This window comes from Rana temporaria, chromosome 12, assembly GCF_905171775.1.
Source record: "Rana temporaria chromosome 12, aRanTem1.1, whole genome shotgun sequence".
In the NCBI taxonomy this organism is placed as follows: domain Eukaryota; kingdom Metazoa; phylum Chordata; class Amphibia; order Anura; family Ranidae; genus Rana; species Rana temporaria.
Window position 1 is genome coordinate 98,836,936 of NC_053500.1, and position 15,328 is coordinate 98,852,263.

The following is a 15,328-nucleotide window of genomic DNA, read 5'->3' on the forward strand; positions in this document are numbered from 1 at the left end:
ATTTCTCTTTTTATGTTTTGGCTCCATAACGGTCAACCAGGAATTGATTAATCACTGGCTGTATATTTTGTTTAGGATATAGTCATTGCCCTCTATGTATGTACACACTCTTCTAATTTTTTCCTTTTAATCTATACTGTGTGTCTATACAATCACTTTTTCTAGAGTCGAATTGGGCAATATTTGCCTATCAATATAGGATGTGCTGTTCCTATTTGTCCACATGATGGCAAGCTTGAGATCGTTTAAGTATTTATTACTTTTGACATTTAAATCTATGTTTCCCCTTTTCCTAGCTGTGCCATGTGAGCCCGCTTTCCAAAACCCTTTTCTTACTATTTATGGTCTATTTTGTTTAGTGACCTAATCCTTTGTACACGCGCCTCTTTATGGGCCTGTGCTTGGCCGTGATTCACGGCTGTGCTATAATATTCGTTCCGTTGTCACATCGAAAATTGCGACCTGTTTATGCGCCGCCGGAACGAGTTGGCGCGCGTCTAATGACGTCACACGTCGCACGTTGACGCAGGGATGTGCCTTATTTAAGGGAGACACAGACGCATCTGCTTTGTGTTGCCTCGTGTACACCCTGGGACACAGATATCCGTTACTAACGCTGCTCTATGGTAAGTACTTATGCTTTTGCGCCTCTTGATATCCCTTGGTGTCTTTCTGAGAGTGTTATTTGCTACACTCTCACTTATATCTCCTCTTATTCATAGGCCTCCTGTTTTGACTGCAGTGTATGGCTACTAGCGGCGTTACCGGCTTGAACATTTGGATTCACATGTTGTACATGCTGACTACTATCTGCTGTCCCAGTAAGCCTGAGACCATTTTAATTAGGTGAATTAAGGCTCATGTTCTTGACTTTGGTTATTATTTAACTAAATTTGGGCTGCTAATCATGGGGACTCCTATATTTATTCTCATCCATATACTGTCTTTTCTCCCTCTTTGTAACCACAGTCTTTTTGAGCTGTGCAGTCTGCCTGGGAGTTTCTAGCCCTGCAATCCACGGACCATTTGCTTGACCTTTATTGGTTCACCAAAGGTGATTTTCTGTGTTGCCACATCATAAACGCCATTTTTATTACCATAGACATATCTGTCGTCTTTTGTTTTGTTTTGTTTTATTTATTTTTACTTTTATTCTTATTTATTTTTCCTCTCTGTCTTTGTATTTAAACATACTTTGGCTATATCTGAACCTCTACTATATGTCTTCTCTTCTTTTCTATGAGTGTGCATGCATTGTGGATAATGACTACCATGACTATATTGAGTATATATATACATATTTTTGCGAAAATTAGATTCCTGGTGCTGTGTGTGAAAATTCCTGCCAAAACTGCACTTCCGACGTATGCTGTCGTTTATTGTGCATCGCATATGCCCTATGGATACTTCCGCTGAGGACCATATGTCATGTAATTATACACTTAGATATTCATTCTTTTAAATTTTTTTCTTTCTTTTATATATATATGTTATTAACCCTTTACACTGTATCATTACAGACACAAATCTGTTTTTCTGCTAAACATGCATTCCTTGTCTTCGTCCTGAAGAAGCCCCACGGCGAAACGTGCGTTGGCGACTTCTGAGGAATATACAGTGGCTAATAATAATAATATTTTTTTGTATTATTTCTGTATTTGTTTTTGTATTTATATGCTATCAAATTAAACTTTTTTAACCTACTTCCTTGGCCTTAAAGTCTGACCATCAATGTCCACTCGTTAGATATTGTTTCCCTTCTTTAATACTTTACAGATGTGGCCCATGTGAGTGCTTTCCTTACGTTTCTTTCCAATTTCTTTATTTTCTTCCCCCCTTTTTTTCTCTTAATATCTATCTAATTCCCCTTTTCCCTCTTTCTTCTTGTAATTTTTCTTTCTTTCCCCCCCCCCCCTCTTCTTTTTGCCCCTCATCTATTCCCCCTCTTATTTTGAATCAATGTATGTATGTTGTACTGGACTGATTCAAGTTTGTGATCTCAGCTGTCCTTTAGAAAATGACTTCTCCCCGATAATTACAGTAGCCAAATTGTCCGTTTGTTATGAAGGGAAGCTGAACAGGCTGAACAGGCTGAAAGGCTCGCAGCAGTGGCCCTTTGCATAACTGGTGTGACTACACATCAAAGGTTGGCTTGACACACCAAACAGAGTTTTTTTCATACTAGATACATTGCTCTAAGGCTTGAGATTCAACCAAACTGGTTGTAAGGCAATTTTACACCAATGGCATCCTAAGGATTTTGAAGCCTGGAAACCGAGGGGGGGGGGGTATAAATCAGTCAGGCAGAAAGATTTTCACTCTCTTGCCCTGAAGATGTGGACCTAACAGCATGGTGACGTGTCCTCTCTGCCCCATTTCCCCCTCTCTCCCTCTCTCTCTCTCTATCTATCTCTATACCTCTCTCACACTCTCTCTCTCTCTCTCTCTCTCTCTCTCTCTCTCTCTCTATCTCTCTCTCTCTCTCTCTCTCTCTCTCTCTCTCTCTCTCTCTATCTCTCTCTATCTCTCCCTTCCTAAGCTTAATCTCTGTAACTTTTCCTTTCCTATGACTTGTCATTTCTTACTGATGTATCCATTTTAGCCGTCTTACTGTTTGTATAATTGTGTGCCTTGGATATCATCTTGGTTTTAAAGGTGTTATCGGTTATGTTATACTTGTAAATATTGGAGTAATACAAGTTTCTTCTCTGTATCAATAAATGTAATATTTTTCTCTTTTTCGCAGGGCTATTCTTTGCTTTAATTTTTATATAGACAAAAGATTTTTATAGCTTATTTTAATTATTTACGTGCGATATTAATATTTCTCTGATTATTAATTATGTACGTGCGTTATTAATAATTCTATAATAGGCCGAGTGGGGGGACGTCTTTGGCAGTATTCAGCGGCATGGCAGACAGAAATCCAGGACAAATGGGTAGTATCCACAGTATCCCCAGGGTACAAACTGGAATTTCGAGAGATCCCATCTTTTCAGTTCCGAAGCTCAAGGCTCTCCAAAGATCCACTAAAAAGAGGATCCTTTTTCAGAGTTTTGGATCACTTGCTGTCTCAAGGGGTGATCACAGAAGTACCCCATAAAGAGTAAGGTTCAGGTTTTTATTCAAGCCTCTTCCAGTTTGTGGCTCTGCCCTTTGGTGTGGCTACCGCACCCCGAGTATTTACAAAGGTGCTAGCCCCTCTGTTGGCAAATCTGAGAGCACAAGGCATAACGGCAACTGCCTATTTAGACAATCTGCTTATCATAGATCAGTCAGTGGCGGGATTAGATCACGCCGTGCTCACTACAGTAAATTACCTGGAGCATTTAGGATGGATCATAAACCTACAGAAATCCTCTCTACAAGCCCAAAGTAGGGTAGAGTATTTGGGCATGATCATAGACACAGTTCAAAGCAGGGTATTCCTGCCAGAGCCAAAGATCAAGTCGCTAAAGGACCTGATCCACAAGGTCAAGGCAAAGATAAGGCCATCTATTCGCCTTTGCATGAGGCTATTAGGGAAGATGGTGGCCTCCTTCGATGCTGTCCCTTACGCCCAATTTAATTCAAAACTACTTCAAGGCCGTATCTTAGCCACATGGAACAGGAAGATCCAAGCTCTGGATCTACACACGCGCCTGTTTTCACAGGTGCGCCAAAGCTTCAGTTGGTGGTTAAAGACCAAGAACTTGCGGAAAGGAAGATCCTTTCTCCCAATCACCTGAAGGTGGTGTCTACGGATGCCAGCCTATTGGGCTGGGGAGCAGTGTTAGAAGAAGCTTCAGCCCAGGGAACCTGGGTCAAAACCGAAGAGAATCTGCCCATCAACATACTGGAGATTCGGGCAGTATACCTAGCCCTCAGATTCTGGACACACAGGTTACAGGGCCACCCTGTTCAGATTCAATCCGACAATGCTACTGCAGTAACTTACATCAATCACCAAGAAGGCACCTGCAGTCAGGGTGCTCAGAAGGAGGTAAATCGGATTTTGGCATGGGCAGAAGATCATGTTCCTTGTCTCTCTGCAATCTTCAGTCCAGGGATATAAAACTGGCAAGAGGACTATCTGGGTCGCCAGCAGCTGTCACCAGGAGAGTTGTCCCTCCACCCCAATGTCTTTCAGGCAATATGCCAGAGATGGGGGACCCTGGATGTAGACCTAGTTTCTAGGTTCAACAGGAAGTTGGACAACTTTGTATCAAGGATGAGAGATCCTCTGGCCTACGGATCAGATGCTCTAATAATTCCCTGGAATCAGTTCTCACTGCTCAATGCATTTCCTCCGACCGCTCTTTTACAAAGGCTACTTTGCAGGATAAAGAAGAAAAGAATTCCAGTAATCCTTGTGGCCACAAATTGACCCAGAAGGCCCTGGTACACCGAGATCATAAAGATGGCGGTAGGAAGACCGTGGAAGCTTCCGCTTCGTCACGACCTGCTGTCGCAGGGTCCATTGTTTCATCCTTCCTTACAAAAGCAAAATTTGACGGTCTGGCTACTGAGACCCACATTTTGAAGAAACAAGGGATCTCGGGTCCAGTTCTTTCTACACTCATTAATGCTAGAAAGCCAGCCTCCAGGCTTATCTACTATAGAGTCTGGAAGGCATATGTTTCCTGGTGTGAAACCAAGAAATGGAATCCTCAGAAGTATGAAATAAGTAGGGTTCTCGCCTTTTGCCAGTTAGGAGTGGATATGAAATTAGCCCTTTGTACCATCAAGAGTCAAATATCGGCTCTGTCAGTCTTTTTTTCAAAGACCGCTGGCATCTCATTCCCTAGTTCAGGCTTTCATTCAGGGGGGTACTGCGGATCAATCCACCAGTCAAGTCTCCCTTGTGCCCATGGGATTTGAATTTGGTATTGTCAGTATTGCAAAAGCAACCTTTTGAACCTATTCACCAGATTCCTTTAATTCTTTTAAGCAGGAAATTGGCCTTTTTGATTGCTATCTCTTCTGCTAAAAGAGTATCTGAACTAGCAGCTCTTTCTTGTAAAGAGCCTTTTTTAATTTGTCACAAAGACAAAATTGTACTACGACCCCATCCTGCCTTTTTACCCAAAGTGCTGTCGGCTTTTCATTTAAATCAAGACATTGTTCTGCTTTTTTTTTTTCCTGACCCCCGGACAGCGGGGGAAAGGTTATTGCACTCTCTAGATGTAGTGAGAGCAGTAAAGATGTATCTGCAGGCAACCGCTCAGTTACGTAAAATGGATGTTTTGTTTATTTTGCCAGATGGTCCCAAGAAGGGCCAAGCGGCATCAAAATCCACCATCTCTAGGTGGATTCAACAAGTAATTATTCAAGCTTATGGTTTAAAGAACAGGATTCCTCCTTTTTCTGTTAAGGCGCACTCCACCAGGGAGATAAGTGTTTCATGGGCAGTGCAATACCAGGCTTCGATGACTCAGATCTGTAAAGCTGCAACTTGGCTAAGTCCACACATTTTCCAAATTCTATCAAATAGATGTGAAAGGACATGAGGATGCCGCCTTTGGGCGAAGTGTAGGGCTTCTTGTCCGTAGTGGCCTGCTTGATCTGTGTCTCCCACCCTTCATTGAGCATTGCTCTGGAACGTCCCATTATGTAATGACTAGCTCTGTGTCCCGTGGTGTACGATAGAGAAAGAAATAGGATTTTTATAACTGCTTACCTGTAAAATTATTTTCTTGGAGTACACCACGGGACACAGAGGTCCCCTGCTTCTTATGGGAACCTTATTGCTTGCTACAAAACTGAGGTACTTCCCTGATGGGAGGGGTTATATGGAGGGGAAACTGTCTTCAGTTGGTTGTGCCAGTGTCCAATCACCGCTGGTGACCCTTAACCCATTATGTAATGACTGTCTCTGTGTCCCGTGGTTATAAAAATCCTGTTTTATTTACCTTATTGCTCACTTTCCTGACACCCAGCACATTCTTCTCTTCCCTCTGATGCACCAGTTTGTGGGAAGGTCCTGCATTGTATGTGATGACATTAGAGTGTGACCGATGAATGAAGCGGTTTAGGGAAAATGATTACATGGAGATGAGGAAACCTGTGGGAGCAAAAAAAAAAACCCTTCCAGTGTGGGGGTAAATTTAAAGTGGTTGTAAAGGCAGAAGTTTTTTTCTTAATGCATTAAGATAATAAAACTTCTGTGTGCAGCAGCCCCCCCCCCTTAGCCCCCCTAATGCTTACCTGAAGACCATTTAGTTGCAGGGATGTTGTACAAGAGACTTGGGACACCCCTCCTGATTGGCTGAGACAGCAGCACGGCACCATTGGCTCCCGCTGCTGTCTTTCGAAGTCAGTGAGCCAATGAGGAGAGAGAGGGGGCCGGTCTGAATGGACACACGGAGCTATGACTCGGCTCGGGGGCCCCCATAGTAAGATGCATGCTGTGGGGGCACTCAACAGGGGCTAGGAGCATTAAAGATTGACCAGAGAATAGAAGGGTCTGTGCTGCTCTGTGCAAAACCACTACACAGAGCAGGTAAGTATAACATGTTTGTTATTTTTAAGAAAAAAAAAACGAGACTTTAGTATCACTTTAATCTTTATGCCGCATACACACGATCATTTTTCATCATGAAAAAAAACAAAGTTTTTCCAACTTCATCATTAAAAACGACGTTGCCCACACACCATAGTTTTTTCAAAATGATAAACAAAGCACGGTGACGTACAACACGTACGACGGCACTCTAAAAGGGAAGTTCTATTCGCCTTTGGGCTGCTTTTAGCTGATTCCGTGTTAGTAAAAGACGATTCGCGCTTTTTTGTCGGTTACAGCGTGTTGAATGTGCTTACTCCATTATGAATGGTAGTTTTACCTGAACGAGCGCTCCCGTCTCATAACTTGCTTCTGGGCATGCACGGGTTTAAAACTTTGTTTTTGCCCACACACGATGATTTTTAACAACAAGAAAAACGACATTTTAAAAAACGACGTGAAAAAATGCAGCATGTTCGAATTTTTTTTTGTCATTTTTCAGAAGCCGAAAAATGATGTAAAGCCCACACACGGTCATTTTAAATGACGTTTTTAAAAATGTTTTTTTTTCATGCTGAAAAATGATCGTGTGTACGCAGCAGCATTAGAGACAAAAAATGTTGCGTTATGTCAGTAGTACACTATCCACAACTTTTTGACTTTTTACTTGACTTATTTTTCTTCAAGTACAGAAATTTTACTTTTGTTATTAAGGTTATTATTATTTTAATAAGGTTTTCGAATATAGAAAAAAATAACTGAGTTTAAGTTTACATTAAACAAGTTCCATATCAAAAACAATTACAAACTTTTAAGACAAGATGTATATCTAGTGATTGCCAAGAGCATACTTTACAGAAATACTGTAAAAAAATTATGTTTTTTCTGCTGAAACCCTAACAAAATATACTAGGAGTTAACCATGACTCGCTTTTAATTTCACACGTTTGTAAGTGGTGCATTTTCACAAGTTGTTATCCATCATCTTAATTGGAGTAAATAATCAACAATGCCTTGCTGTGAAGGATGTGAAATCACTGCCTGTGTAATAAAAAATAACACTACCTTGGTAAGAGTTGATTATGACTTCTGCTGTATACTGTATAGCAAGATTATTATGAAATGTGTATGTACTACTTTAATATTATTTATTTTTTTATCACACAGGGTGTCCAAAGCCATCTGCTGGATCTGGGTGCTATTCCAATCAAACAGCCTTCCATGGCTGCATGCAGCTTCTCAGTGTGGATGGCCAGCCAGTGGACTTCCATCGTATGCAGCTGGGTTGGCTGGGGAGGTTTTCAGAGGTCATGTTTAATGTCTGTGCTATTGCTGACAGGTGATTGTTTGTTTGCCTGGTTTAACCAATATATTATCTTTTTTGTACATCTGTGTACTTACTCAGTTCTATTCTATAAAGCTAACTTATGGAGGTCATCTGACCTTCCTGTTCATTGCTATCAAGTGTGAACATTTTTATATGTTTGTTTGCACAAGACTGTACTTCTGATACTTTTTTTACCCCATTCCATCCCCAAATATATATAATTACACTATATCATATATGTTTGTTTCCTCAATCCCTGCTAATGCCTAGGTTTTCAGCTGCAGGTACCTGTACAGGATTACAGAGGAAACATTTGTTCCTAAGCTCTCTGATATCACTATGCACCCTGATGCCTCATACACACGACCAGTTTTCCCATCAGGAAATCTGCCATGACAGCTTTTGGCCGGGAAAACTGGCCGCGTGTATGCTCCATGGCAGTTTTGCCGACAGGAAAACCGCTGGGAATCCTGGCGGGAAAAATTAGAACATGTTCTCTTTTTTCCTGCCGCGATTCGCGGCGGTCTTTTTCCCGGCAGTTTCCCTATGGGAAACACTGCGGTGGAGCATACACACGTCCGGGTATCCCGGCCAAAGCTCTCATGGCAGATTTCCTGCCAGGAAAACTGGCCGTGTGTAGGGGGAAAAAGCTGCCGAGCAGGTTCTCAGCTTTGCCCTCGGGGTTTCCCGGCGGTAAAAAGTCAGCCGGGAAACCCGTACGTGTATACAAGGCATGACCTGCATCAACCTTTTTCATTCTTTCTTTTGCATCTATAGAATGGGTGTGATTGAGCTTAGTGCCACAGGATATGTTGATCAGGAAGAATAGAGAGGCAAAGGACAGCACAGACATAAAGGAGAAGATACAAGGGCAGCCATTTTAATCAGGGCTCTGTAGGGTTCCTTAAAAGGTTGCAAGAGATTCCTTGAGCTGTGGCTGACTGACCTTCCATTTAATGATTCCCTCAAGATTCCAGGCCAATGCCACTGGGGGCAGTCAGTGGCATGACACCAATGATCTTTTTAGTTAACTCTAATGCCACGTACACACGGTCAGAATTTACGATGGAAAAAGTCAGACAGAATTTTTTCATCGGATATTCCAACCATGTGTATGCCCCATCTGACTTTTTCCGCTGGAAATTCCGACGGACTTAGAAATTCTGTTTGTCTGTATACGCATTCTCGGAAACAATTCGACGCATGCTCAGAAGCATTGAACTTAATTTTTCTAGGCTGGTCGTAGTGTTGTACGTCACTGCGTTTGACGGTCGGAATTTGGTGTGTCCATTCCGACAGAAAAATCGGTCATGTGTACACAGCATAGGAGTGGCATTCTTACAACCATTTTATTGTGGGCATTATTCCCAATGACCACTAATGTCAGGGGCATTCTTCCCAATGACAACCAATGTAAAGGGCATTTGTCCCACTGACCACCAATGTCATGGGCATTATTTCCACTGACCTCTAAAGAATTGGTTTTATCGAGTACCTTGGGACCTGAAAATGGTTTCAAGGGTTCCTCTTGGGTTGAAAGGTTGAGAAAGGCTGCTCTAAGTTAATATAGCAGTTTGTAGTGCTAGTTTCCAGACCGCAGACTGTGCACAGCCAGAATATGATGGATGTTGTAGATGGGCGTCACTTTTTAAAGGCTAAGCTGCACTGGTAGGTACATATATAAATGAGAGGAGTACATGGCTGCCATGGTTTACCTGCTTCTAAAAATGCTAGTTGCTTGACAGTGTGTTATGTTAATATTAGTCATAGACCTACAACAAGCATGCAGCAAGTAAAGGTCAAAGAAACATTACCTTCATCCGTGATCCAATTATCTTCACTGTGTGGCTCAACTCTGATCTGCAGAGCCCTTCCCAAAAATGGCAGATTGGTACTGTACATGCACACTGTAGCCTCATACATTCCTTTAAGTAAGCCATATTCTGAGTAAAAACTTGTGACCACCATGAACAGAGAAACGCTGGGATTTATTAGTCTCAGAAGGACTGTGTTAAGCTGACCATAGATGGATTGAAATTTAGCCGGTTCAGAAGGTATCAGATGAATTTTCATCTATGGCTGTTTCTCTAATGGCTGTTCTCATAAATAGCTTTGTTGGCAAATTGTTGCTTGATCAGTGATGCAGCCAATCGGCTGCAACACTGATCAGTGTATACTGATGTAGCGCCTGTGTACTTCCAGTACAGGTGCTATGTCAAATTTAGTAGGGGGACGAGAGAGTTACCTTGCTCTCATCCATGTTGATTCGTTTAAATTGGGCTTCTGCCGTGCTGGGCTTCCTGCGGTTTCATTCTGTGTTCCAAAGATACCGTTTACCATCTTTGGATAACAGGTGGCGCCAGAGGGATCCAGGCAGAGGCGCCTTTCTCCAGCAGCCAATCAGAGGAGTTTCTCCCTCGCGGGGCATGCTGGGGGAGGGTACTTCTAGGGCGGATGCCATTTTGTAGGGTCCTTCGCACGTTCCTGGTTCCAGGTGCGGCACCCACCTTTGGGGTGTGCGCACATCACAGGCCCCAGCGATATGGCCTACCGCATGCTATGCGGAGTTCCTGACTCTGGGCTCTCATCGCCCGGAGCAACTAATGCTGCCAAGGGACCCCAGTGACTTACTGGGTTCCCACATTCTATGAAGGAGATCCCAAGCGAGTTGTGCTGTTCGGTGGGGAGTCGGTCTGAGGTGAACCCGGAGGCAGGTGATTCAATAGGGCTTAGATGAATCATCGGGGATCTGGGTGACCGGACACTGACAGGTTGAATGCTGCAACTTGTCAGTCGGTGACCCCAAAGACAAGAAGTCTACCTGAGGGAGGTTCAGGCAAATTATTCATTGAGAGGATTCGCTCTACTATTCATGTTCCTGAGGGAAGGGCCTGTGGCAGAGGTCTCACTCCTAATTCCAATCCTATTAAAACCGAGTCTGTGGCAGAGACTTGTTCCTTCTCAACAGTTTCGAGTGACACCCTCGCTGCCAGGCCTGTGAGAGGGACCTGTCCAGGTGCACTATGCCCGCTCCGGCTGGAGTGGCGACGAAGCAAGAGTTACCATTGGAAGCAGGACTGCTTTCGTTATCCATAGGCCTGAATCTGCAAGTTTACTCCTTTCACCAACCTTTCTCTATCTACCTCCAGTTAACTGTTGCCATGTTGGGCGAGAAATAAAAGCACAGAAAACGACACCCTGCTGTTTGGACATTCCGTTATTGCATCGCATTATCATCACCCCTAGACACATCACAGAGGTAACATAATCATGCCGTCCCAATCTAACCAGCGGCTCCTGAGGGGATAGCGCTACACTGACAGCAGAGGAGTCACGCTGTCAGAATACAATGGTTTAGCAGTGAGGATTCCTCCATTCACCTCTCTTGTGTGAATTAGTGAATCTGTTCAGTTTTGTTTTCAATCAGCCATCTGACTGATCAAAAAAAAACAAATCATGTATGGCCAGCTTTAGGCATACCAATTTCAAAGAGCTGGTTGGGATGACCTAAAGTTCTAAAGGAAATAAATCTACTTACATATGGAAAGGAGGGGTAGCAAGGGGCATCTGTGACCTCGCTATCACTTAATAATATAAGCAGTGGATGTGCTATTTTCAAACTCGCACAGATTTTCAATGTATAATTTGCCTCAACAACCTCCCTGGTGGGGACCCATAGCAGTCATTTTTGTAGTTATGGCTACAATTGTGGTTTTAAAAGATTCAGACCATGGAAAGATTAGAACCTGTGTCAACCAAGCATCTTCTCACGTTCAGAAGTAAGGTGGAACAACAATAAATACACAATTTTTTTAAGAAGGTGTAAGAAACTCTGTCAGAATTTTATTACTTTCTGTGTCCCCATGAGGAAGTCCAGATGATGGATGTCAAACAAAGAGAACTCTACAGGAACACAGCAATGTGCATTAATGCACAGTGTATAGCAGGGCTGGATCTAGCCTGTCTGATGTAAGGGTGCAGTAAAAAAAAAAGTCAGAGGGCAGAGGATGGGGGGTCAGCAGGGCAGTGGATAGGGTTAGCAGTCTGTAGGCAGTGTACGATGGGCATTTGTTTGTAGGGCAGTTTACAGATGTCAGCATGGCAGAGGGCATAGTCAGAAGGGCAGTGTATGGGGTCAGCAGGACAGAGGACAGTGGCCAGAAGGACAATGAATGTTGTCAGCATAGTGGAGAACAGGGGTCAGAAGGGCAAGTGTACAAGGGTTTGCAGGAGGAAGACAGTGATCAAAAAAGCAGTGTACAGGGGACCACAGGTCGGAGCGCAGGGGTCAGCAGGGCAGTGTACAGGGGCCAGCAGGGTGGAAGACTGGGGTCACTGCTGGCAGGGCAGAGGACAAAGGTCACTGCAGGCAGGGGACAGGGGTCACTGCTGGCAGGGCGCTCAGCTGAGCTCCTTTGGGGGAAACAACTAAAATCTGGGGGGGCGTAGCCCACCCCAGCACACCCCTAGATCCAGCAATGGAGTATAGTACAGTAACACATACCTATGCTATAGTGCATTGCACAGATGTAAACCACCTTTGCATTGTGGCGTACCCTGTTAAAAAATGGGTTTAGGTATAGTTTTTTTGTGCACTGTGGTGCAGAGACAGCCATTTCACAAAAGTATGTTCGTTAATGCAACGTATGAATGGGTCCTTAAGCTAAGCTGAGCTGAGAAATAGCCTTTGACCCGTGTGTTTTAGGAGGCTGTTGAGAAGACATGGCGGCAGATAAACAGGTACATACATTGTACCTGGTTACCCTTAGTCATGTCTTCTCAACAGCCTCCTAAAATACACAGGTCAAAAGCTATTTCTCAGCTCCTGCGGGCAGTTGGCGGGAATCTGATGTTACTAGGTGCTTTGGATTAATGCAAGTACACACTATAGGGGAATATGCTCTGTTCATTGTTAATTTCACAGGTTTACAAAAACTTTAATCCCTTTCTCCAGCAGCATATATTCACCATCACATATTCATCTTGCCTTTGCTCCCTGCCACTGAGTTCAGCTTCCTGAATCAAAGACAGACCTTTTGTAAGGTCATAGTTGCTCCTGTTGGACCTTATACAGGGCTGAAGGCTCTCTTTGCCCCAATGTGACTGGGGCAAGTCGCATGTTAAAACATACCTTGAATACCAGTTATTTTCCTACCTCTTGGCAACTTAATGGGGTGGCAGAGAATGAAGAATTGGTGAGTGTGTGCTGCGTGAGGGGAAGGCAGAAAACAATTACAAAGCTTTGGTTGTTTTTTTGCCGTAAGGATCAACTGTGTGTATAGGATAGTGTATATGAAGGTTTCAATTTGTGTGCTTTTGTTTTTTTTTTTTCTGTGGATTAAAATGTACTTTTTTCAACCAGAATAACTACAGTATGTAACAAAGTAACTATACATTTATATGTAATAACACCAGGGGTGGTTGGATCCAGGAAATATCTGTTTGCCTTGGGGGATCGGAAAGGAATCCTCCTCCCCCTTTCCCCAGAGCAAATTGGACCATGCTTTTTACCTTATTCTGGATAGACTGTGGACATAGGATTTGTGTATATGAACATTTTCTTTTGATACATTTTTTCCTTTGGTTGATTTAGGCAAACTTGTGGGGTTTTTTTTCAACCTGACTATGTAACTATGTAAAAGCAGAGTTGTGCTTAAAGCCTGTGTCATGCCATGCCTTTATATCTCTTTTCAGAGACTGTACATAATGATTAATATCACCCTTGATTTCAGATGCAGGCCAAATCCTTGTGAACATGGAGGGCGTTGCTACCAGTCTTGGGATGACTTTTTCTGCATCTGTGACATGACTGGTTACAAGGGGGAAACCTGCCATAAATGTAAGTGTCACTTCAAGCTGCAGGAGTTCATCCTTCAACTTTTAGCATCCCATACACTAGGCTCAAAATAATCAATTGATTTTAGTGTAATTAAATTCACAATCCTAAAAAAGAAAAGAACATCCTTTTCTATTTTTCCAGACCTAAATGTGACAGTCTGTGGTGTATGTGGACACAAACTGAATGGGCACGGATGTCAATACACTGACATCTCTCCCATTTAGCTCCAGTTATGATTGGTGGGGCGCTGTAAAGCTTCCTGGTGGTATAGCTAAGGTGGGTTCAGACTATGGTCCGAACACGCCTGATCTCATCCCAGCTAATTAGTTGTCAAAAAAAGTTCCAAAATAAGACATCTCTACTGCTTTATAATAGTGTAAGAAGTTTAGAACAGTGGTCTCATAGCCCTCCAGCTGTTGCGAAACTACAAGTCCCATGAGGCATAGCAAGGCTGACAGTTACAAGCATGACTCCCACAGGCATGATGGGACTTGTAGTTTTGCAACAGCTGGAGGGCCGACAATTTGAGACACCTGGTTTAGAATAATAATGGTTATTAAGGGTTCTCCTTTTAAAACATGTTACATGTTTCAGCTCCTGCCACCAGTCCCCCAGATCCCTCTGTGACAGTGTGGGGTCAGGGAGTGGGGTTATGGGGGACCCCATCAGGAAGGCTGTATGGGGCCCCATGATTTCTAACATCGGCCCTGGCCAGGGCTACTAAACTCAGCAGTATCTTGTGGCGGGGATAAGGTAAGTAAAAACAATCCTAGGTTATATCTTAAAGATTATCTTCTGTGAGTATTTTTTATGTCTTACCTGTTTCCACCACTGGAGGGAGTAAAGAGACATTTCTGGTGTTTTACTTGCATGCTCCAGGACACAAGCTCAGTGAAGCCGGTCTGTGATCCGCTCACCTCTTCTGCTGCATGCTCTGCCACATAGGTTGAAAGGTGGGGGTTCCATAAAGTCTGGGACCCCACGCAGTCCCCCGGTCATGTCCTTTCTTCCCTCCTTTCCCCCGGATGCCGTAATGTTTTCCTACGCACGCAGGGGGTGCGCTTTTACGGCGAGTATTGCGGGGAAGGGAGGGCATGGTTACCACCGCGGTGCATGGCGGATCAATGCGCAGGCGCGAGGCAGCTATTTTAAAGCTCAGGACGCCAAGAGTCTGTAAGCGGTAGGACACAGAGCTGTGAGCACGTAAGCATCTCTTGTGGTTCGGATCCAGGCATACCTAAGACGCCTACTCAGCATCAGGTTGTGCAGACTAGCAAATATTATTATCGTAATACTAGGCACAACAGTGTATGCATATGTAATAGGGACAGGTAAAAGGGACACTAAGAGGTCACTGTCCAGATCTGGGGGCTCTAGACGTGTCTGTATGATACCATCCTCCCCTGAGAGACTGAAAGCAGCCACACAGGATGAGCCATTGCCCCTGTCAGGCTTTGCAGCCTCTCCTGACATTTCAGCCCCTGTATATGTCACTGAGGACGCTTTGGCAACAGCGTTGGGTGGCTTAGAAGAAAGGATTACTGCTTTGATTACAGCATCCTTAAAAAAGAGCAGAAAGCCCCCTTACTCTGCTCTGGGCTCCCTATCGGATGATCAGCAGTCTGATGGTGATTTTTTAACATCATCTGGGGACAAGGATCAGGAACAGTCGGATAAATCA

At 43.6% G+C, this 15,328-nt stretch overlaps 1 protein-coding gene across 1 annotated transcript in view; it reads left to right on the forward strand.

The window, feature by feature from the left end:
- Positions 1-15,328, forward strand: part of CNTNAP1 (contactin associated protein 1) — a 385,880-nt gene that overhangs the window by 171,249 nt on the left and 199,303 nt on the right. Inside the window, exons 10-11 of the mRNA XM_040329819.1 lie at positions 7,649-7,820; positions 13,541-13,647. Coding sequence (XP_040185753.1) covers positions 7,649-7,820; positions 13,541-13,647 — 279 coding nt within the window. The remainder of the gene's footprint in view (positions 1-7,648; positions 7,821-13,540; positions 13,648-15,328) is intronic.